Source organism: Schistocerca nitens, chromosome 11 (genome assembly GCF_023898315.1).
Source record: "Schistocerca nitens isolate TAMUIC-IGC-003100 chromosome 11, iqSchNite1.1, whole genome shotgun sequence".
NCBI classification, from domain to species: Eukaryota; Metazoa; Arthropoda; class Insecta; order Orthoptera; family Acrididae; genus Schistocerca; species Schistocerca nitens.
Genome location: NC_064624.1, coordinates 188,700,442 through 188,723,650, shown reverse-complemented (window position 1 = coordinate 188,723,650; position 23,209 = coordinate 188,700,442). Strand labels below are relative to the sequence as shown.

General features: G+C 39.7%; 1 protein-coding gene across 1 annotated transcript; it reads right to left on the bottom strand.

Annotated features, from left to right (window-relative positions):
• Window positions 1–11,740: 11,740 nt before the first annotated feature.
• Window positions 11,741–22,518, bottom strand: LOC126212979 (DNA-directed RNA polymerase II subunit Rpb4-like). The gene is made up of 4 exons (XM_049940516.1): window positions 22,322–22,518; window positions 21,316–21,496; window positions 14,732–14,827; window positions 11,741–12,335 (listed from the first exon to the last, which is right to left on the bottom strand). The coding sequence occupies exons 1-4, from the start codon at window positions 22,383–22,385 to the stop codon at window positions 12,257–12,259; spliced, it is 420 nt and encodes a 139-aa protein (XP_049796473.1). The 5' UTR covers window positions 22,386–22,518; the 3' UTR covers window positions 11,741–12,256.
• Between the last annotated feature and the right edge of the window lie 691 nt (window positions 22,519–23,209).

Below are 23,209 nucleotides of genomic sequence, written 5' to 3'. Positions count from 1 at the left end.
ATGGAATTGTGCTACTGACATCATACATTGGTGAGTGTAAATGTATACTGAATTAATTATGTCTCTCTGCAATTGAGTAGGCTATGCACGCTTTGCTTTATTTCTCTCTATGAGTGTGGATAGCGGGTTCTTTGGTATGCTTAGGATTACATTATTGTACGATGTTTTACAGGCAGCTATTATGGTAACTATTTGGAACAACTTTTCATAGATACTGTCATAACTTTGGGTGTTTATTTCCCAGTTTCATATACTATCAAATGCTGAGTTTCCGTCATCGTTCTCACCATTGTTAGGAAAACGTACTTCACTGTACTTATGTATAAACAGCAATTGTAGCTTACATTTACAAAACATACTTCAGAGTTGTGGGCATGTGGGGTGGCAGCTATTGCAACCTCGCAATCACAGTATAGCCAACTAGACGTGAGCTCTCAAGTGACATGTTTCCCGGCCCGGGTATAGGTGCAGGGCAGAACAGGGATGGACTAGATGGGTAAAGACAATGACTAACAAACATTGGGATCAGGAGGATTATGGGAATGTACGATATATTGCAGGGTTCCCACCTGCACAATTCAGAAAAGCTTGTGTTGGTAGGAAGGATCCAGATGACACAGGTAGTGAAGCAGTCATTGAAATGAACAATGCTGTGCTGGGTGGAGTGCACAGCAACAGTGTGGTCCAATTGTTTCTTGACCACAGTTTGTCAGTGGCTACTCATGTGGACAGACAGCTTGTTGGTTGTCATGCACATGTAGAATGCAGCACAGTGGTTGCAGCTTAGCTTGTAGATCACATGGCAGGTTTCACAGGTATGGGATAGGTGCTGTTTGTGAAAGGACAGGAGTAGTGATGGTGGGAGGATGTATGGGACAGGTCTATTACAGGGATGTGAGCCGTGAGGCAAGGTTTTGGGAGCAGAGCTTAATTAGAGATAGACGAGGATACTGTGTAGATTCAGTGGGCAGCAGAATATCACTGTGGGAGGAGTGGGAAGGATAGTGGGTAGGACATTTCTCATTTTAGTACACGACAAGAGGTACCTGAAAGCACGGCAGAGAATGTATTCAGTTGCTCCAGTCCTGGGTGGTACCGAACATGAGGGGAATGCTCCAATGTGGCTGGATGGTGGGGCTTTTGGGAGTTGTTGGGTGACTAGAAAGATAATGCGAGGAAGATCTGTTTTTGTACAAGGTTGGGAGGGTAATTACGATCTGTAAAGGTCTCAGTGAGACCCTCTGTCTATTTTGAGAGGGACTGCTCGTCATTATAGATGTGACAGCTATGGGTAGCTAGGCTGTATGGAAGGCACTTCTTGTTATGGAACGGGTGCAGCAGTTGAAATGGAGGTATTGCTGGTGGTTGGTAGATTTTATATGGACAGAGATACTGATATAGCCATCTTTGAGGTGGAGGTCAACATCGAGGAAGGTGGTTTGATGGGTTGGGTAGGACCAGGTGAAGTAAATGGGGAGAAGGTGTTGCGGTTCTTGAGGAATATGGACAGGATGTCCTTGCCCTTGACCGAGATCACGAAGATGGCATCAGTGAATCTGAACCAGTTGAGGGGTTTGGGATTCTGGGTGTTTAGGAAGGATTTCTCTAGATGACCCGTGAATATGTTGGCATAGGATGGTGCCATGCGGGTGCTCATAGCAGTACCCCTGGTTTGTTTGTAGATAATGTCTTCAAAGGAGAAGTAATTTTGGTTGAGGATGTAGTTGGTCATGGCAACTAAGAAGAAGGTGGCTGGTTTGGAATCCGTCGGGCATTGGAAAGGTAGTATTCAATGCAGATGAGTAGGAAAAACAATCCATAACATTTGAATACGGCATTAGTAATGTGCAGCATGACACAGTCACATCAATGAAATATGTAGGCCTGACATTGAAAAGTGAATGAAATTAGAATAAGTATGTTAAGTTGATAGTCAGGAAGGTGAATGCTCAACTTTGTATTATTAGGAAAATGTTTAGCTCAAAGTATAAAAGAAATGCGATATAGAATGCTGGTGCAATACATTCTTTAAAGCTTCTTGAGTATTTGGGAACCCTACAACATCAGATTAAAGAAAGGCACCGAAGCAATTCAGAAGCATACTGCTAGGTTTGTTACCGGGAGGTCTGATCAACATTCAGGTGTTACAGATATGCTTCATGAACTTAAATGGGAATCCCTGGAAGGAAAGACAACACTTTTTGAGAGGCACTATTGTGGAAATTTAAAGATCCAGTATTTCAGGCTGACTGCAGATAAATTCTATTGCAAGCAATGTACATTTCCCATAAGGACTACGAAGATAAGACGAGAGAAATTAGGGCTTGTACAGAGGCTTATAAACAGCTGTTTTTCCTTGCTCTGTTTACAAGTGGAACAGGGAAAGAAATAACTAGTAGTGGTACATGGTAACCTCTGCCATACACCGTATGGTGGTGTGCAGAGTATGTATGAAGACGCAGAAATATTATGTACATCTACTGCAGATACCAGACTGTATCTGAATGCTATCAAAGGGAAGTAGTAGTAGAGAAGAGAGTGGATTGTGGTTGAGGCCAATCCTGCAGGCTATTAAATTTTCACACTGGACATAAAGGAAAGGAAACAGAGTACATATTACAATTAAAATTCACAAACACGAAATAAAAACATTGACGCTTACCAATGACACTGTAATTCTGCCAGAGCCGGCAAAGGAACTGGAAGATCAGTGGAATGGAACAGTTAGTGTCTTGAAAAGAGGTTATTAGCCGAGTATCCAAAAAGTAAAACAAAAGGAATGAATGGAGTCGAATTAAGTTGGATGATGCTCAGAGAATTAAGATTAGAAAATGAGACTTCCAATTTTAACTTCAGGAAGCAAAATAAATGCTGATGTAATGTAATTTATTGGCTGCACAAAGTAATAAAATTAAGGTGATAAAAAAATTATTATTGTGTGGATATATATATATATATATATATATATATATATATATATATATATATATATATATATATATGTCTGCTTGTGTCTGTATATGTGTGGATGGATATGTGTGTGTGTGCGCGCAAGTGTATACCTGTCCTTTTTTCCCCCTAAGGTAAGTCTTTCCGCTCCCGGGATTGGAATGACTCCTTACCCTCTCCCTTAAAACCCACATCCTTTCATCTTTCCCTCTCCTTCCCTCTTTCCTGATGAGGCAACAGTTTGTTGCGAAAGCTTGAATTTCGTGTGTATATTTGTGTTTGTTTGTGTGTCTATCGACCTGCCAGCGCTTTCGTCCGGTAAGTCACCTCATCTTTGTTTTTATATATAATTTTTCCCACGTGGAATGTTTCCCTCATATATATATATATATATATATATATATATATATATATATATATATATATATATATATAGAGGGAAATTGCTTCTGATGCCAAAATTTTATCCTTTGCATGATTAACATGTAAAGCAGGTTATGCAACAAGAGACCATCATTGTTAAAAAATTATGAACTAAAACAATTGGGATCTCACAAAAGTAATTCCAAATTTGCCAGCCAAAAGCAGTCTTGTAATGGCAATGCCTTGTGCATTAATAAGGTGCACAGGAAAGCTCCAAAAGGTCTAAAATTGAAACACGAAAATCCTGAGTGTCAGAAAGGACAATGTTATTTTACTTATTTGTGCAGCAAAAGCCTAAAAAGAAAGCATTAGAAGGTCATTACAATATTGTGCTGTGACTTCTGCCAAGTCCTATTGAACTAAGACGATTGACAAAAGTAATGCCTCCACCTTCATAACTCTGCAACATTTGGCAACATTGATATGTAGCAGGTACTGGTTTGTCCCGTAGCCTCTTCTCTACAGCTCCAGTTGGCGGGAAGCCTTAGCATTGAACCGTTGTGTTGTTACAGTGTTACGTATGGAACCCTGCACAAACTGTCAGTAAATGTTATTTAAGCAATGTGCAGTCATTGAATTATTGACAGCAGAAGGTATCAACCCGAAGGAGATTCATCAGAGAATGAACCACCGAGTTTCACAAGTAAAATGTTGACAGACTGATTCAGGATGATCGTCATGTCACTCAGAGAGAGACTGCAAGCACAAACAGCATTTCATAAGAACGTGTGGGTCACATTATTGCTTTGCTTGACTATTGGAAGATCTGTGCACAATGGGTACCCCGGACGCTGACTCCTGAAACGAAAGTGCACAGACTTGAAATTTGCCAGGAACTCCTCTAGAATTACGAGAATGAAGATGACGCCTTTCTCCATTCAATTGTGACAGGAGACAAAATGTTGGAAAAATCATGGCCACAGTGTTCTGGGACGCAGATGGTGTTGTTGTTGTTGTTGTTGTCTTCAGTCCTGAGACTGGTTTGATGCAGCTCTCCATGCTACTCTATCCTGTGCAAGTTTTTCATCTCCCAGTACCTACTGCAACCTACATCCTTCTGAATCTGCTTAGTGTATTCATCTCTTGGGTCTCCCTCTACGATTTTTACCCTCCACGCTGCCCTCCAATACTAAATTTGTGATCCCTTGATGCCTCAGAACATGTCCTACCAACCGATCCCTTCTTCTGGTCAAGTTGTGCCACAAACTTCTCTTCTCCCCAATCCTATTCAATACTTCCTCATTAGTTATTTGATCTACCCATCTAATCTTCAGCATTCTTCTGTAGCACCACATTTTGAAAGCTTCTATTCTCTTCTTGTCCAAACTATCTATCGTCCATGTTTCACTTCCATACATGGCTACACTCCATACGAATACTTTCAGAAATGACTTCCTGACACTTAAATCAATACTGGATGTTAACAAATTTCTCTTCTTCAGAAACGCTTTCCTTGCCATTGCCAGCCTACATTTTATATCCTCTCTACTTCGACCATCATCAGTTATTTTGCTCCACAAATAGCAAAACTCCTTTACTACTTTAAGTGCCTCATTTCCTAATCTAATTCCCTCAGCATCACCCGACTTAATTCGACTACATTCCATTATCCTTGTTTTGCTTTTGTTGATGTTCATCTTATATCCTCCTTTCAAGACACTGTCCATTCCATTCAACTGCTCTTCCACGTCCTTTGCTGTCTCTGACAGAATTACAATGTCATCGGCGAACCTCAAAGTTTTTATTTCTTCTCCATGAATTTTAATACCTACTACGAATTTTTCTTTAGTTTCCTTTACTGCTTGCTCAATATACAGATTGAACATCGGGGAGAGGCTACAACCCTGTCTTACTCCCTTCCCAACCACTGCTTCCCTTTCATGCCCCTCGACTCTCATAACTGCCATCTGGTTTCTGTAGAAATTGTAAATAGCCTTTCGCTCCCTGTATTTTACCCCTGCCACCTTTAGAATTTGAAAGAGAGTATTCCAGTCAACATTGTCAAAAGCTTTCTGTAAGTCTACAAATGCTAGAAACGTAGGTTTGCCTTTCCTTAATCTAGCTTCTAAGATAAGTCGTAAGGTCAGTATTGCCTCACGTGTTCCAGTGTTTCTTCGGAATCCAAACTGATCTTCCCCGAGGTCGGCTTCTACTAGTTTTTCCATTCGTCTGTAAAGAATTTGTGTTAGTATTTTGCAGCTGTGACTTATTAAACTGATAGTTCGGTAATTTTCACATCTGTCAACACCTGCTTTCTTTGGGATTGGAATTATTATATTCTTCTTGAAGTCTGAGGGTATTTCGCCTGTTTCATACATCTTGCTCACCAGATGGTAGAGTTTTGTCAGGACTGGCTCTCCCACGGCCGTCAGTAGTTCCAATGGAATATTGTCTACTCCGGGGGCCTTGTTTCGACTCAGGTCTTTCAGTGCTGTGTCAAACTCTTCACGCAGTATCATATCTCCCATTTCATCTTCATCTACATCCTCTTCCATTTCCATAATATTGTCCTCAAGTACATCGCCCTTGTATAAACCCTCTATATACTCCTTCCACCTTTCTGCTTTTCCTTCTTTGCTTAGAACTGGGTTGCCATCTGAGCTCTTGATATTCATACAAGTAATTCTCTTATCTCCAAAGGTCTCTTTAATTTTCCTGTAGGCGGTATCTATCTTACCCCTAGTGAGATAGGCCTCTACATCCTTACATTTGGTGTTATCCATGTTGATTTCCTTGATCGTGGAACAACAATAAATTCAGAGTGTTACATCGCAACACTGTGAACACTGAAACAATGGCTAATGAGGGTCCAAAAGCAAAAGGGAAATGTTTTCCTGCAGCATGACAATGCCAAATCACACACTTCTCATGTGCCACCACAGCAGAACTTCAGAGACTGAATCTCACCACCGTATAGCATCCTCCATACAGTCCAGATTTAGCACCGTCTGACTTCCATCTGTTCCCGATAATGAAAGACGATTTGCAGGGACATCATTATGCTTCTGATGAAGACGTTCAGAGAACTGTGAGACTGTGGTTGCCGAAACAGTGTGTCGACTTCTTCGGTGAAGTCTTCAGAAAACTTGTTCATCGTTGGCAGAAATGTATCTAATTGGCTGTTGATTATGTGGAAAAGTGAATATTGGTAATTAGAGATCACATTCTAAGGATTATTTCTGCATTTGATTTATTAAAATATTCCCGTTCAACCTCAATTAACAAAGGTGGAGGCTTTGCTTTACATTCAACGCTCATACAATGGGTATAATTTCAGAGCTTAGTCAAGATAAGAAATGTTCTTGGAGATATTTGTATGTTAAAGTTACTGTGTGTGCTCGCTACAGATTACAAACGAATTCGCATGACACTTTCAAAAAAGTGCTTGGCGCATTTTAAGAAAAACAGAGGTGAGTTTTTGTGTCAGTATGTGACACTGGATGAAACACATTGATACACTGTTACACACCCAAAGTTAAACAGCAGTCCATGCAGTGGACAGAAGACTGTCTCTCAAGTCCAAAAAAGGCTAGGATGGTACCATCAGCAGGAGAGATCATGGCATCAGTATTTTCGGATGTGAAAGCAATTTTGTTGATTGACTATCTGGAAAAATGTAAAACCACAAGTGGCAAATACTACTCTCAACTTCTAATGAAAGTGAACACAAGCTGTTATAACCAGGAATAACACAATAACCTCTTCAGTCTGGTTTATTAAATCACAAATCACTTTTTAACAATTATGTTAGCCAAGCGTCTACCCAGGCTCACACTCAGAAGTAATGCATAATTAAAGTTTGGTTATACCAATGTCCAAATGTGCATGGTGGGGTGCACGTCCCGTAATTATTCCCAAGTCCAGTGAAGTTCAGTCTCTCCAAGTGAAGTCGCAAGATTTCCGCCGAGCAGCCAGGTAACCTCGAGTGGTGCGGCGAGTCATCCACAAGCAGCTGGAACGCGGCGTACTGCGCTTCCCGATGACAACTGTCGTTTGCGGCGGCGGCCGGGTTTATATAAGGCTTGCTAGTTAATGGAGCCGTCGGCTGGGGCCGCTGTTTTCCAGGGAAAACCAATCGCAATGTTTCCTGGCATAGCCAATTGCTGGGTGCTGACAAACGCACGCGCGCGCGCAAAGGCAGCATGCGATGGTAGCCGCGAGCCGCCCGGAGAAGTGCGGCCAGCGATGTATTTCTCGGCCACGTAAGGGAGCGTGCGTGTGAAGACGGCCAGCGATGGAAGCAGCGGGCCGCCCAGAGAAGTGCGGTCAGTGATGTATTTGGCGGCCGCGTACTGGAGCGCATTGTTCGGTGTTTGTTAGAAGTGGTGTATACCATACAAGCGTTTGTGAAAACAGACCTGGCTTAAAGAAGAAAAATATTATCTTCCATCAGAACAATGCATCGGCCCCACAAAAGTGTCTTGACAATGGGGAAATTGAGGTGTTTGGACTATAAAGTGCTGGAAAATCCACCCCATTCCCCAGATTTGGCTGCCTCTGACTTCCATCTATTCTCGAAACAGAATAAATTCTGCACCAGTTAGCATTTTTTGTACAGTCGAGAAGCCATTGAGGCTGGTACTTTGTGGTGCTTACGGAGGAACACTACAGAGAGGGGATACTGCATTTGAACACTTCTGGGTGAAATGTATTAATATTAGAGGAGATTATGTCGAAAAATGAAATGTATTGATATCAGAGGAGATTATGGTGAAAAATGAAATGTATTGATAGTAGAGGAGCCTGTGGTGAAAAATGAAATTTCTTTGAAAGCATAAATTGTCGTTTTCACTATCAGGCCAAGAACCCCTCAATCTGCACTCATAGACAAAGGTACCAGTGTTGATGCCATGTTCCTTGGCTTCAGGAAAGCACCCAACACAGTTTCACAATGTCATTTTGTGAACAAAATACGCCTTAATATGTATTTGAATATAACAGAGGGAAACATTCCACGTGGAAAAATATATCTAATTATATTGGGCTTTAAATATGTCTGCTTGTGTCTGTATGTGTGGATGGATATGTGTGTGTATGCGAGTGTATACCTGTCCTTTTTTCCCCCTAAGGTAAGTCTTTCCGCTCCCGGGATTGGAATGACCCTTATCCTCTCCCTTAAAACCCACATCCTTTCATCTTTCCCTCTCCTTCCCTCTTTCCTGATGAGGCAACAGTTTGTTGCGAAAGCTTGAATTTTGTGTGTATATTTGTGTTTGTTTGTGTGTCTATCGACCTGCCAGCGCTTTTGTTTGGTAAGTCTCATCATCTTTAGATATATTAATATGTATTTGAACAGATTTGTAAATGGATTCAGGACTTCCTTGCAGATAAATGTCAATACATGGCTCTTAACCAAACAAAACCAGCAGATGTAAAGGTAGTGTCAGGGGCACTACAAAGAAGGATGACAGTACCATTACCATTAAAAAAATATACAAATGAGCTAGTGGATAACATTCGAGGATGCACGAGGCTTTTTGCTGCCACTAAGTATTTAAGGAGACTGAACAGGGAATCAGCCAGGTATTCACGTAGTGGGATATGGGAAACTGCATGCAAGCTGCCCGCAATTGACCCTGCACTGTCGATCATCAATCAGATTCAGTCCAGGGTTGGCATACCTGCCCATCCCGGAAATGGTCGCATTAACATGTATGGCTACCCGGGTGGGTGGGCTTTTTGCAAACAGCACAGTTGGCTATAAGAAGGTGGCAGTGCCAGAAGACTGCAACAAATTGCAGGAATATGTACAGAGGACTGATGACTGGTGCAGTGACAGGCAGCTGACCCTAAATGTAAATAAATATAATGTACTGCACATAAACAGAAGATATACAGAATGAAATGTAACAATATTGAATAGTTGCCACTCACCATATAGCAGAGATGGTGAGTCACACACACACACACACACACACACACACACACACACACACACACACACACAAAAAACAACAACCACCACCACCACCACAGTCTCTGCCTTTTGGGGCTAACAGTCACAGAATGTGGTCTCGTGTGTGTGTGTGTGTTTCCAATGAGGGCCTCGCAGGCCAAAAGCTCACTTTCTGACAGTCTTTCTGTTGTGGCTATCTACAACTCAGTATCTCCGCTATATGGCGAGTAGCAACTATCCTTTTCATAATATCGTTACAGAAATCCACTTTACTTTTTGGGACAAATCTCTGGAAATGACTACTTCAATAAAATACTTTGCAGTAACCATTCAGAGTGACCAAAAGCGGTACAACCGCACAAAATAATTACAGGTAAACCTGATGTCAGGTTGAGATTCGTAGGAAGATTTTTAAGGAAATTTAATTCATCCACAAAAGTAGCAGCTTCCAAATGATTCTCGAATACTGCTTACCAGCTTAGGTTAATAGAAGAAATGGACGGGCTCCAACAACAAACGGGTTGTTCCATCGCGGGGTCATTTAGTCAGCATGAGAGCACTATGGAGAAGCTCGACAAACTCCAGTGGGAGCCTCTACAAGAGAGCTGTTATGTACCTTGGAGAGGTTTATCACTGAAATCCTGAGAGAATAGGTTCTGGAAAGATTGGACAACATATTACTTCCTCCTTGTGAAATGGCCACAAAAAAAAGCAAACAAATGGAGAAATTAGAATTGATATAGACCTTTACTGACAGTCATTCTTCCCACACACCGCACCATCATATGCCTTGCAGGGTATAGACATGGATATACATACAGCTCTCCACAATAGCCTATCCTGTGCAAGCGTCTTCATCTCTTATGCAACCTGCTTACTGTTGTGAATTCTCCATCTCCCTTCACAATCTTTACTCCTCCCCTCTCTCTGCCCCTCCATTACAAAACTGACAAGTCCTAGCTGCCACGAGCTGCATCCTTATTAACCGATCCATTTTTTCTCCCCATTTCAGTTTAATTTCTTCTTGGCGTAACTGTTTACCATCCTTATTCACTTCTGTACAAGGCTACACTCCAGACAAATATCTTAAAAGAAAATATACATTCTCACAGAGTTATGCTCTACCAAAACTACGGTCCAGTAGTTTTCATATAGTACATCAATCACATAGTAAATGGAATCTTACCAACAGTATTTGTAGCATTGGTATGGAAAGAAACAAACGAATGTATGCAAGAGAAACTGGTAGTTGACACCTTCTCTTTGTTTTTATGTTTTTCTTTTCTTCACATTATGAGAATTAAACATTGCTCAGTGTTAGTAGATTGTGTATTTTGTACCCTTACAAGTAATAAGAAATAGTTGATCACTTAACTTCTGCAGTTTTATGTAAACAAAGCAATTAGTTTCGATGCAAGTACAGTTTACATGCACCAACACGAAAATAATCTATACAATCACTGTTATTTTATACTCAATGGAATGTTCTTTGTGTGATCAAAGGAAAGGGTTTCTTGTTGTCACCGATAAGCGTGAAAGTTGTTTACGAATAGCAGAAACACACTTCATACAAGCTCGACGAAGTATCAAATTGATGTTTTATTTTGCAGTTTTTTTTATTTTGTTTTCTACCATTAAATGATAAATCTGTATTGCTTTTTTATTTCTGCTACAACATTTCTCTGTTTCACATTACAAACCAAAAATTTTTGAATAAAATTTTAATTAAGCACTCACAATTTCAGTTTTGTTACAAGTTCTGTTTATTCTTAAGTAAGAGATAAGAGGGTAACTACGTAGAACAAAATTGTTCTGTAGGTTAGCCGGCGCTTTATATAGATCCTCACTCATCCTCTAGATAGCTCACAACTTCCGATTTTTAGGGGAATCTAGTGAGACACTGATCACATATATCAAGACAGTGATCATTATGAGGTGATGCCTGATAAGTGTGCAACACACCCAATGTAAAGGTAAGGTGGCTGCAACATTAACTAACCAAAGCTGCTAGGTAAACTACTGTCGTCTACACTTATTTATGGTAGTACGCTAGTTTTACGACTCAACACACTCCCATTCAAATTTATATCTGATGTCCACAAACTTCTCTTTTTCATAAACTGTTTTCTCACTAGTACAAGTGTGTGTGTGTGTGTGTGTGTGTGTAGCCCAAAGGAGGATTCATCTGAAAGCTAGAAAAACTCTCAATCTTTCTTATGTAGGTACTAACAACTCAACTCTTCCACTGTTCGGTGAGTTGTTACCACTATTTATTAGATCAGTTCCTCAAATATTGTCCTGAAAAATGAAATTGATCACATCTGGACACCTGACAACAGACGACTGACCAATATTTCCTTTTTTTTTAAAATTAGTTACAGGTGGATGCTGAGATCCATATTAAAATAAACAAAACAGTTCTTCAATCATGCAAGTTATAACAGGTGTGGAAACTGGAAAGAAAAAGACTGCTGCAGCAACACAATCCCTTGTTTCTGGAATGTCAGTTTTTACAAAATAAAAGTTCCTCTATGCTCACAATATTCCAGTCAATATCACATTGCCATCACAAATGTGTTGAATACAGGTAAAAATTGAGAAACTGTGGAAGTTGTGTGTTTCTATTACTAACTATCCTGATGTGACTACTGTTCTATTCTTGAATTTAAGTTTCCAGTAGTCTGTTCATTTACTGATCAATTATTTCACTGTTTTGTAACAAAATAAGGGAAGTCAGTTGGAGTAATTATACAGACTAACTTCAGCTGACCCATTTTTTAAATGCAATGAATGACAGTAATAACTGAAATCACATTTGTGTGGCAAAATAACTTACAAGTCCATTAAACAAATGCCAGAAAAACCCTAACAAAGAATATAAACTCAACACAGAAAACTTTGCTTAAAAGAACAATCATCCCCTACAATGATACATATGTGCAACTCGTTGCCGGCAGCCAGGTATCAAACACATGCAGTGCACAATCATCAGTACTGGAGGCTCCTCTTCGTCTGGATGTCTTCCAGGATCTGTCGCAGCTCCTCGTCTTCAAATCTCCCTTCCAGGCTGCAGAGAAAAAGAGAGAACGCAGAAGCTGTTATAAAATCTGCAAATTGTACAGTATTTATTAAGATGAGATCACTCTAAAGTTACACAAGATGGGCAAAATAATATGCTAGGCCAACAGATGAGTGTGGTGGTTGTGATGTTTTGATCTACCACTTTGCCATTCCTTACAGATATCCAAATTATTAAAAGATTTAGTAACAATGAAAACAATCAATTTTTACATTAACTCAACACAATGTTTTAGCAGTAATCGCTGTCTTGCACATTACCTTGTCTTCCACCTTTAAGCTATCAGGTTATCAATTCTCATCCAGTGTAGTTTCCAACTATCAGTCTTTCCTTCTCATCCCATCATGTAAGTCTCCCCTGACCTGCGGTTCTGTGTGACTTTTCTGAAATCCACCCCATTTTTCCTAGAACTCTCCAGTTCTTTTCCTTCACCCCTCTTCCTTCCCCTTTAACCCTTCTGCCTGAAGGAGCCACAGGCTCCGAAAGCTTGCCTAGTTATAAACTTTTTATGCGTGTGCTCTGCTGCTGTTTAGTGATTATAATTTTTATCTATCCAAAATAATTTAGTAAGGAAGCTGCTACTACAGTCTAACATATACTACCACGACACTCGCTGCTGCTGTTGAAAACTGTTATCATCAGACAGCTGGAACAACACTAGTACCTCTCAAGGAAAGAAAGCCACCAGTGATAAGATTCACGTTTGTTTTTTAATTTTTTTTTCTTTTATGAAATTAACAAAATAGTTGTTCTATTTACTACTAATCACTAACAGATTACAAACTGATAAAGAGATGTGAATTATTGTGTAAGAAATATAGAAATAGCTGACACACACTGGTTCAGTGAAGTGAATAAGCATATAATTTTAGCTTACTCAGCTGAAAGCAAGAAAAATATGCATGTCACACACGAGATGCATACATTTCTGTCGTCGTCTGTTCTGATGCTAGGCACTTTCCTTGAATGTAACAATTTTGTACGGATTCTAATGATTCACACAGTCTTACACTTCACTTGACTTTCTAATACATGAATATTTTTGTAAATATAATTACTTTAACTTCACAAGCAGAAGTGTTGAAGGTCATCGCTCTTTGTGGTGGAGGAGGAGGCTAGTGTTTAACTCCCCGGCAACATGGAGGTCATTAGATATGGAGCACAGGTTTGGATTAGGGAAGGATGGGAAAGGAAAGCAGCTGTGCCCTTTTGAAGGAACCACGCAGGCATTTGCTTTAAGTGATTTAGAGAAAATCTAATCATCATTATCCTAAACCCAAGTCCAATGTGCTAACCACTGTGCCCCACTCACTTTGCTGCTTGTGCCTCAGATGTAGCAACAACTGTGTAAACTGGTTTCTTCTGTGCTGGAAAACAGTTATATTGCGTGACACTTTACAATCACGTCATGTCTGTGTGGTTTCCCCCTCAAGTTACAGCTGTGGTGGCATTAAAAACTGTAGGTACTGCATTCCACAGAGGTTTCCTATATTTCATGCTGACTGATTTGACTGCAAGCGTAGTGGAGAAAACTTCACATTGGTGAGTGGGTATATGCAAAACGTCAAGTCTTCTGCTGTTTATTGACCTTATTTCTGTCCTTAAAAGTAAATGGTATTCTTCATTAATTATCTGTAGGTTACAAAAGAGTCATAAATAAACTGTCCTGTAATGTACCGATTCCTGTCTCTCAACACCCGCACGAAACTGAACTGAGAGAAATTTGGTATAGTTTTTTAGTTATTGGTGACTTTTACGGCACTACATACACTGCATGTTGTAAAAACTATGTTACAAATCAATATAAATTGTACTATTTGCACTAATCCAGTATCTTAATCAGCACTGTAGCCTTCAGTCTGCTTCGGGTATAGCAGGAACACTTTACAACAAAGAGGGGCAGAAGTGTAGTGACTGTATGTGTTAGACTGTGCTGCTACTCAGCTTTTTTATAGGGTTGCAGTTAATCTTCTGTTGCTAGCTTAGTACGAAGGCTATCCAGAAAGTGCATTATGTTGTCACAAACTAAAGAATAGGAAAAAATGTTTTATTCATTTGAAAGGAACAGTTAAATACTATTTGTCAATATCAAAACAATGGAAATTCCAGGTTGGAATATCAACAACATTAGGAAAACTACAGATTGCTGCTCACTGTAAAGATGACCCTTTGAGTAGCAGACAGACACAAAGAAAACACTGTTACTCATTATAGGTTTCAGCCAAAGTCTTCAACAAGCAAGTACACCTCACTAACACATGACTGCCATCACTGGCCTGAGCAGCCACTGATCTCACAATGAAAATAATGTGTCATACATTCTAGCCAATTACACCTTACTTGTGAGATTTACATTTATTATACTGGATTACAGGAACCATTACCTCGGAATCAGTGACTTTGCTTCTTCTGGGTTCTCCGGACACAGGTTCGCCAACGAAGCCAGTTCAAATTTGTGCAGCTTCTTTTGTGCCAGCAGACTGAAACATGCAAGCAGTCAGCAAGTAATAGTCAAAGAAGTCCACACTGATTGTACTTTTATGTGTTGAAACTAGTGCACTTCCCAGTCCTGTGTAAATGCATCACTCTCCACTGTTTATATTCACACTGGCATAACACAAACTGACACAAATCATACGAATAGTATGAGTAAACATCAAAAAGTAACTTCCACATTATTATGGCAAGCCAAGTAACTTTTATTGAATGCTACACTACACTTCCAAGAACATGAAACTAGTTTCCAACAATCACGTCTCTCGAAACAATGGTCGGAACATTCTACCAACTGTTCAATTCCTCAACGACAGAACAGGGACAATAAAATTCCCCACTTTTCGCCAGTTAAAAATACACCGTTTTTGACTGAATGTACATTTTTCCCATGTTAGGTGACAATACATTTGCCCCCGGAGCTGCAAAACTTATCAAACCTTTGAATGGTAAAGGTTTTCTACATTAGTGTAGAACTTCCCGGCACTTTAAAAAAGGAAATACAGTAAAAAAATGCACTTTGAAAAAGACCTTTGATGCACAGCAAAATTTCCATTGCATATTTTCGTATTACAAAAGTATAAATACGAATTCCACCAAATACAGTAGCTTCCAATGCATTGCAATTTACATTGCACTGCATTTTTGTCAGCCAGTTATAGCTCACATCAGGTGATCTTGGCAGCCAATTAGAGCAGATATTCAGAGTACAAGATATGAGACGCAGTCAGCCAATGACAATATCAATGTTAGGTAGCAAAAACACACAAATGGGAAAAGTTAATGATTTAAATTAATATACATGTAGTATAGCTACAAGAAAAGCTGTGTGTTCAGATATAATATTGGTCTTTTTTTTTTTTTAGTGCATGTCACCCTTCAAGATATATAAAACACAAATGTGCCAGTAAAATCTGAAATAATGGCATAAATAGGTAGTCTTCTGGACCCAAATTTTTTTTTAATTAGTTGGTCCTCAAAGTCTTAAGATTTGAATGAGAGTCAAATGCTCTGTGATCTAAGAAATTCATCACACATTCCCACGTGCAACAAAATACATCTTGTAAATAGTCTCCATGGGTTTTCCACGTTGTGCAAATTCCACAATATTTCCTCAGAGCAACTGTCCGACATCTTCAGCTGATTCGACCTTGCTGGTGGCTAGGTACAACTGACAGTATCCACAAGTTGGTGCCCAGTTACTTGAACACGCGCGCAAAGAATTCGCAGCCGCGGAAATTGCGCATGTGCAAGGATTTGCAGATAGATGGTGCCACATTCAAACTCCCTCTGCTGAAAATCACAGAGCTGCTCTCCTGTGCGTGCACTGTAGCTGCGTTTGCCAACAGTGTGGCAAGTCGTTACTCACCAATGTTACAACGGGCCTGTTATCGAAGAATCTTGACTTTCATGTCGTGATTTAATAGCAGTCAATGCAGGGTTCCAGGCTGTGCTCAGCTGAAATCCCGTATCCTTGTTGATGAGATTACCAGCTGTACGGGTATGTATTGCTTCCTTAATGACGCAATCCCAAAAAGATGATGCCGGGGATAAAACTTCCGTCTTTTCATCCATCATACGATGTCCTGTACTGAGACAGTGTTCCGCAATTGCCGACTTTTCCGGCTGACGTTTATGTTCATTGCAGCGTTTTTGTACTGTGCGGAATGTCTTGCCTATATATGCTGCCCCACACTGACAAGGAATCTTGTTCACACCACATTCCCTCAGGCCAAGGTCGTCCTTAACCAAACCCAACAGGTTTCTCTGTTTTGCAAATGGTTGAATAAAAAAGCACACTTAATTCCATATCTTCTGAGGACTCTTCTGATTCTTGATGACATGGCACCAAAGTACGGCAAAAAAGCCAAAGTGGTGGGTATCTTCGTATCTTCATTCTGCTCCATAGACTGAACTTGCCTGGGCCTGAATGCATTACATATCTGTCTCTCAGAATAACCGTTTTTTCGGAACACTGTCTTGAAATGTTGTACTTCACTCGACGAGCTTTCAGCATTAGATACCACATGTGCTCTATGAACTAACGTACATAAGGCACTACCCCATTGTGCAGGATGATGGCAGCTTGTGGCCTGCAGATATAGATCTGTATGCTTTGGCTTGCAGTAGACGCTGTGTCCCAAGATTCCATCATCTGCTTTCCTTTGTACTAAGACATCAAGAAAAGGTAAAGTACCATCTTTTTCCACTTCCAGTGTGAAGTTTATATTCAGATGGAGCAAATTCAGGTGCTGAAGAAACATAGTTAATCAAGTCCATGTGACCACACCACAAAGGTATCACCCACATACTGCAGAAAACAAGAGGGTTTGAGAGTGGCTGACTGTAGTGCTTTTTCTTCAAAAACCTCCATAAAATAATTGGCCACCACAGGAGACAGAGGGCTTCCCATGGCGACACTGTCTACTTGTTCAAAATATTGGTCATGAAATAAGAAGTGTATTGAAGGAAGCATGTGTTTAAATAGCGCTACTATGTCCTCAAACTTGTTTCTAATGAGCTCCATAGAGTCCTGCAAGGGCACCTTTGTAAATATAGACAAGCTCCATAGAGTCCTGCAAGGGCACCTTTGTAAATAAAGACACAACATTGCAACTTACTAAGAGATCTGATGATTGCAATCTACGAGTTTTCAGTCAACCGATGAAATCTTTAGAGTGAAGCTGTAGCTTCACTGTACTGTGCAGCTCATTCTCCACTTGTGTCCTTTGCTGTTGGGCAGGCAGAACTGAGAAGCGTTCTGAAAGAAAGTTTACTGAACAGCATTCTCAGTCTTTGAGTAGCTTTCAGGAAATGCTTCCCAGACAACATTCTGCATGTGATATGAAATGTAGCACAGTGGAATAAGTTTTCTTATTATACTGCTACCCAACACATTTTTTCCTGCTCTTCCTTCCACAAATAAGACATACTAAGCCTGTAGTAAATCTCCAGTTTCTTGACTGGGGTGTATCTTTAAAACTTTATTATTCGGAGTAATTTCCTGGTAGCTGATAACAGTATAAATTGTTCACATGGAAACATTTCATTTAAAGTAATTATAATTCATGAAAACAAACATGCACTTGCAAATCCCTACATCTACACGATTACTCTGCAATATGTACTTACGTATTTGATAGAGGACAGAAGGTTCAGTCTTTTTTTTAACCATTTCAGTCTCAAAAACTGAACACACATGTCTTTTTGTGTGAGCTCTGACGAATACCAGCTTTGTTTTAGCAACTGCCACTCCAACTTGCTTATCATACCTGTGAGACACACACACACACACACACACACACACACACACACACACACACACGTGGGGGGGGGGGGGGGGGAGAAGAAGAAGTCAGGGGAGCACAGAGGCCAGGGAATGTCAACGTGCTGAGAAATTGCACATCCAGAGAAAAACTATCACACCGAGTCCTGTGAAACCGTTGCTGAATGAGCAATGACGCGATCACAAAGTCTTGCATGGGGCTTACAACCCCATTGAAATACAAGAAAATTATAACCAATGTTGGTAGGTTGCTAACAGTCAATGTAGGTTGGCTGAACTTCTTTATTACATTAGGTGTTTCAGGTGTAACACATCATCAGATCTGTCAAAAAATTATTTTAAAACAATCATAAGCACATAGTAATCCAGAGCAAGAAGTGATGCAGGAATGTATGTCACACATCGCAATTTAGGTAGTACAAATAAAGTTCTTAGGACACTTGCTAGCCTTCAACAACTGGACTAACAAAAGGAAAAAAAATGACAACCGAGGATCACAGGATTCGTCAGAAAACTAACAAACAACAGTCCTAATCTGTACTATGCGGTGTCACAAACCTATCTGTGACCTTTCCTATTTCTAACAGCCACCCAAATGTATTTTATAAGTTTTATTACATATTGAAATATGTGTTTGGTATGTATCTACAGAAATAGAGTTTTTTTTATTTTATTTTCCTACAACGGCTAATCACTGGGAGAATGTGTGACTCTTCTCAAACCTACTATTCTAATTAATAAATTGTGCTTTTCACGGACAAAGTCACACATTACAACTTGACACAAATGCTTCAACTCATTTCTACAAAAGACATTATCTGCTTGTTTTGCTCTCATCGGCTTCTTGCAACCAGTTGTTCGAACACACTGTTGTATTGCTTTGAAATGGTTTGAATCTTATCTCTTGGAGAGGAAACAAAGGGTAGTAATCACATCAAATGGAGCACCTTGGACCCATTTTATTCCTGTTCTATGTAAATGACTTGCCTCTCAATATAAATATTCATTTAACTTTGTTTGCAGATGATACTTCTACCCTAATCGAAAATGAAAACTCTGACAATATACCACAGTGTGTCATGAATACGTTAAGTGACCTGGAAACATGGTTCAGTCTAAATGGCTTAAGGCTAAACATCTCTAAAACCCACATGATGAGTTTTAAAATCAAACAGTCAAAAACTGAAGAAATATGTATCATTCACAATCAAAAAATGGAAGAACTTGACTTGGTCAGGTTCCTGGGAATAAACTTAGGCAGAACTTTGAGTTTGAATTCCATATAGAATATCTAGCAAATAAATTAAACAGCCTTGCATTTGCAATGGAAATTTTAGCAAGTGCTACTGATATGGCCACCAGGAAAATAGCGTATTATAGCTACTTTGAATCAGTTATTCTATATGGCATAATTTTGGGGGAAAACTCAGAAAAGTTACACCAATTTTAAAGTTTCAAAAAAAGAATCATTCGCAACATGTGTTCTGCGCAGCCGAGGGCATCATGTCGACCATTATTTAAAGGCCTAAAAATATTAACTGTCTCCTCTTTATACATCTCTGAGGTGGAGCTGATCTAATTAAAAAAATATATAATTATAATAGAAGGAAACATTCCACGTAGGAAAAATATATCCAAAAACAAAGATGATGTGACTTACCAAATGAAAGTGCTGGCAGGTCGACAGACACACAAACATACACACAAAATTCAAGCTTTTGCTTGAAACTGTTGCCTCATCAGGAAAGAGGGAAGGAGAGGGAAAGACGAAAGGATGTGAGTTTTAAGGGAGAGGGTAAGGAGTCATTCCAATCCCAGGAGCGGAAAGACTTACCTTAGGGGGAAAAAAGGACGGGTATTCGCGCGTGCGCGCGCGCCCACCCACACACACACACACACACACACACACACACACACACACACACACACACACACACACACACACACACACACACGTGTCCTTTTTTCCCCCTAAGGTAAGTCTTTCCGCTCCCGGGATTGGAATGACTCCTTACCCTCTCCCTTAAAACCCACGTCCTTTCGTCTTTCCCTCTCCTTCCCTCTTTCCTGATGAGGCAACAGTTTGTTGCGAAAGCTTGAATTTTGTGTGTATGTTTGTGTTTGTTTGTGTGTCTGTCGACCTGCCAGCACTTTCACTTGGTAAGTCACATCATCAATGTTTTTGGATACAAAAAATATATATATATAATAATTTTAAACTCTCATATGACAAGACATAAAGAAACCTTTATGCTGACCTGAAACTTTCTGGCAGATTAAAACTATGTGCCGGACCGAGACTCAAACTCAGGACCTTTGCCTTTCACGGGCAAGTGCTCTACCAACTGAGCTACCCAAGCACGATTCATGTGCCATCCTCACAGCTTTACTTCTGCCAGTACCTTGTCTCCTACCTTCTCAACTTTGCAGAAGCTCTCCTGCAAAGTTGGGGAGACGAGGTACTGGCAGAAGTAAAGCTGTGAGGATGGCACATTCGTCGTGCTTGGGTAGCTCAGTTGGTAGAGCACTTGCCCGTGAAAGGCAAAGGTCCTGAGTTTGAGTCTCGGTCCGGCACACAGTTTTAATCTGCCAGGAAGTTTCATACCAGCGCACACTCCACTACAGAGTGAAAATCTCATTCTGGCTTCATGTTCACCTCTCATCCCTTAAAACTGTGTGCTCAGACTCCTCAGTATATAGCCATGAAAATTCACAACACAATGAAAGGGTGTGACATAATGAATATGAAGATAAATATTTTAAAAAGCAAGTTACACAATTTTCTAATTAAATGATGCTATTACTCTGTGGAAGATTTCATGAAGGATTAAGCGATACTTTAAGCTGCATCCCTAAAATGGAATAAAAATTTGTGATAGTTATAATAGATGTAAATACTGTTAAATCTGACAAATTTTAAGTAAGTAAATTCTCCACAAAGTATTATTGTGTGACAAAATTTTAAATAAGCAAACTGTAAGCTTGACGTGTCTCCTGTACATCAGACATATGTTCTGAAATTGTGTACATTATGAGATGAATAAAGCACATTTCACATATTCCAACTACACCATTTCACAAACAGTGCCAAAGTTGTACCACTAACAACTAAGTAATGGCACTGACCATGTTTTATAAACTTTGTGGACACAGGAACCAGACAAAAAGGCTGTCAGAATATAAACTCACCTACGTACAGCGGCAATTGTGTCCTTGTTCTTGAACTTTCGAAAGCGATTGGTGTAGCCCAGCGTCTTGACAAACACCTCTGAGAATTCCTGCTCCTCCTCAGCACTTTCGTTCTGTGCCTTCCGGTGCTCCAGCAGCATGTGCACCTCGCTGATCAGCAGCGTTTCTGCATTCTCGAACTCTGCAAATCACGAATGTTTGTCAGTATACTCATATTTTGTTTTCATTTTCTTCCTTCGTCATGTATGATATGTATTAAAGTGCAATAACTCAACTATGGACATACAATAATGCAATGCCTTTTAGGACACATACGGAAAGTCTGAAACAAGAGCACTAATTTACTTGTGAATAGTTTAAACAGGAATTTGCTTACATGGTTTAATAATAATACAACTATTGGCTAGGTAACTTAATGTGCCTACTGCCAAACACAAACTGGTTAAAGTTACGTATTGGGCCCCTTCTGAAATTACGGTTGGGGGGACGAATGCAGCCAGAGGACTAGGTTGGGTTGGAAGATGATAATTTTGTCGTGAATTGGCGAACCAAACGAATATGAAAGCAGAAAATCTGGTTATGGTAACAACTGACTGATAGCGATGCCTAATGTTTACGTCCGTGCCATACAGAGAGTCCAACAAGTAATTTTAGCCCAATTATCCAGTAAGTGATAAATATTATGAAGGGTTGGGGGGGGGGCTAATTTTTTTATGTACCATGAACCATTATAAATGCCTTACAACCCGTTATGTACGACCTCGTGCTCTCCAACATACCAGTCAGAGCAACCCAGCGTAAACAATTACAACTTATTTTATGACAGCATAGTTCACAAATATAACTTTTCATGGGGCTGAAAACCAACAAGAGAATTATTTTTGCTGTAAATACATGGTACTAGTACCAAATTTCGATCTAATATTCACAAACAAAGTTCTAACCTAAAAATCAATTTGATTTTTCATCACATGGTAAACAGTAAACTACTACGTTGCTGAAATACCTTTTGGGAACACTAACGCTGCCGCATCTTCTTCTACCATATCTCTTAGAGCAGGATTAGCCATTTTTGCTTATTACGGTTTTCACTGTTTATTAATTAAACAAACACTCCGTAGGATCGTAAATGACACTTTCCGCGAATAAACACGAGAGCAACTGTTTAGTGCCTAGGATGTTACAATCTAAAGAGATGTGTGACGATTAGTCAAAGTTAATAATAGAAACTATCACGGCTTCCTTCAGATAAGTAATGAAGTATACAAGGACGTAAACTACCCATAGCATAACAGTAAAAGCTACAATTGCAGAAAAGAAACACGTTTCTATTAATATGTTTTCGGTTTATATTTGCGACGACTATGAGTTTGTGTGCGTTAGCTACGATAATACGTTCAATAACTTTGGCTGCGGTGGTATTCATTTGTTGTCACAGACGTATGAAAAGCGTGCAATTTTTAAATATGAAATTGAGAAGCGTTCGTAACTTCGTAATGTTAGAATTGCGCTCCTGATGTTGTTCTAAGATTAGTATATGTTGTGGCAGGCTTCAGCAGTTTTATAGAAATAAAAGTGTTCATACCACCACATATAGTGAAACTATAGAGAGATATTTTACCAAGCTTGAAACCAACACAACACAATTTATGTGATGTGATAGGCCTATGTTACTAAAGTCGTGAATAACAAGGGAAAAAAGCATATCACATTGTCAGTGCCTAAACATTAGTGCGCGAGAGCATAGTTGACGCAGAAGGATGACGGACTAAAGAAGACACAAGGAAATACTATGTCTACCAAAAGAAATATAGTTTTTAAAGTGATAGGAAGCCGCAAATAAGTAATAAATCTAATAATATACAGTGCAGTATGTGGTAGTCGTACCGGTAGT

Coding starts and splice junctions, on each gene's coding strand:
- LOC126212979 (XM_049940516.1), bottom strand. CDS start 22,385: ATGGCTAATCCTGCTCTAAGAGATATGGTAGAAGAAGATGCGGCAGCG. Junction 14,828..21,315: donor ACAATTGCCGCTGTACGTAG/GTGAGTTTATAT, acceptor TGCATGTTTCAG/TCTGCTGGCACAAAAGAAGC. Junction 12,336..14,731: donor GCAAAGTCACTGATTCCGAG/GTAATGGTTCCT, acceptor TTTTCTCTGCAG/CCTGGAAGGGAGATTTGAAG.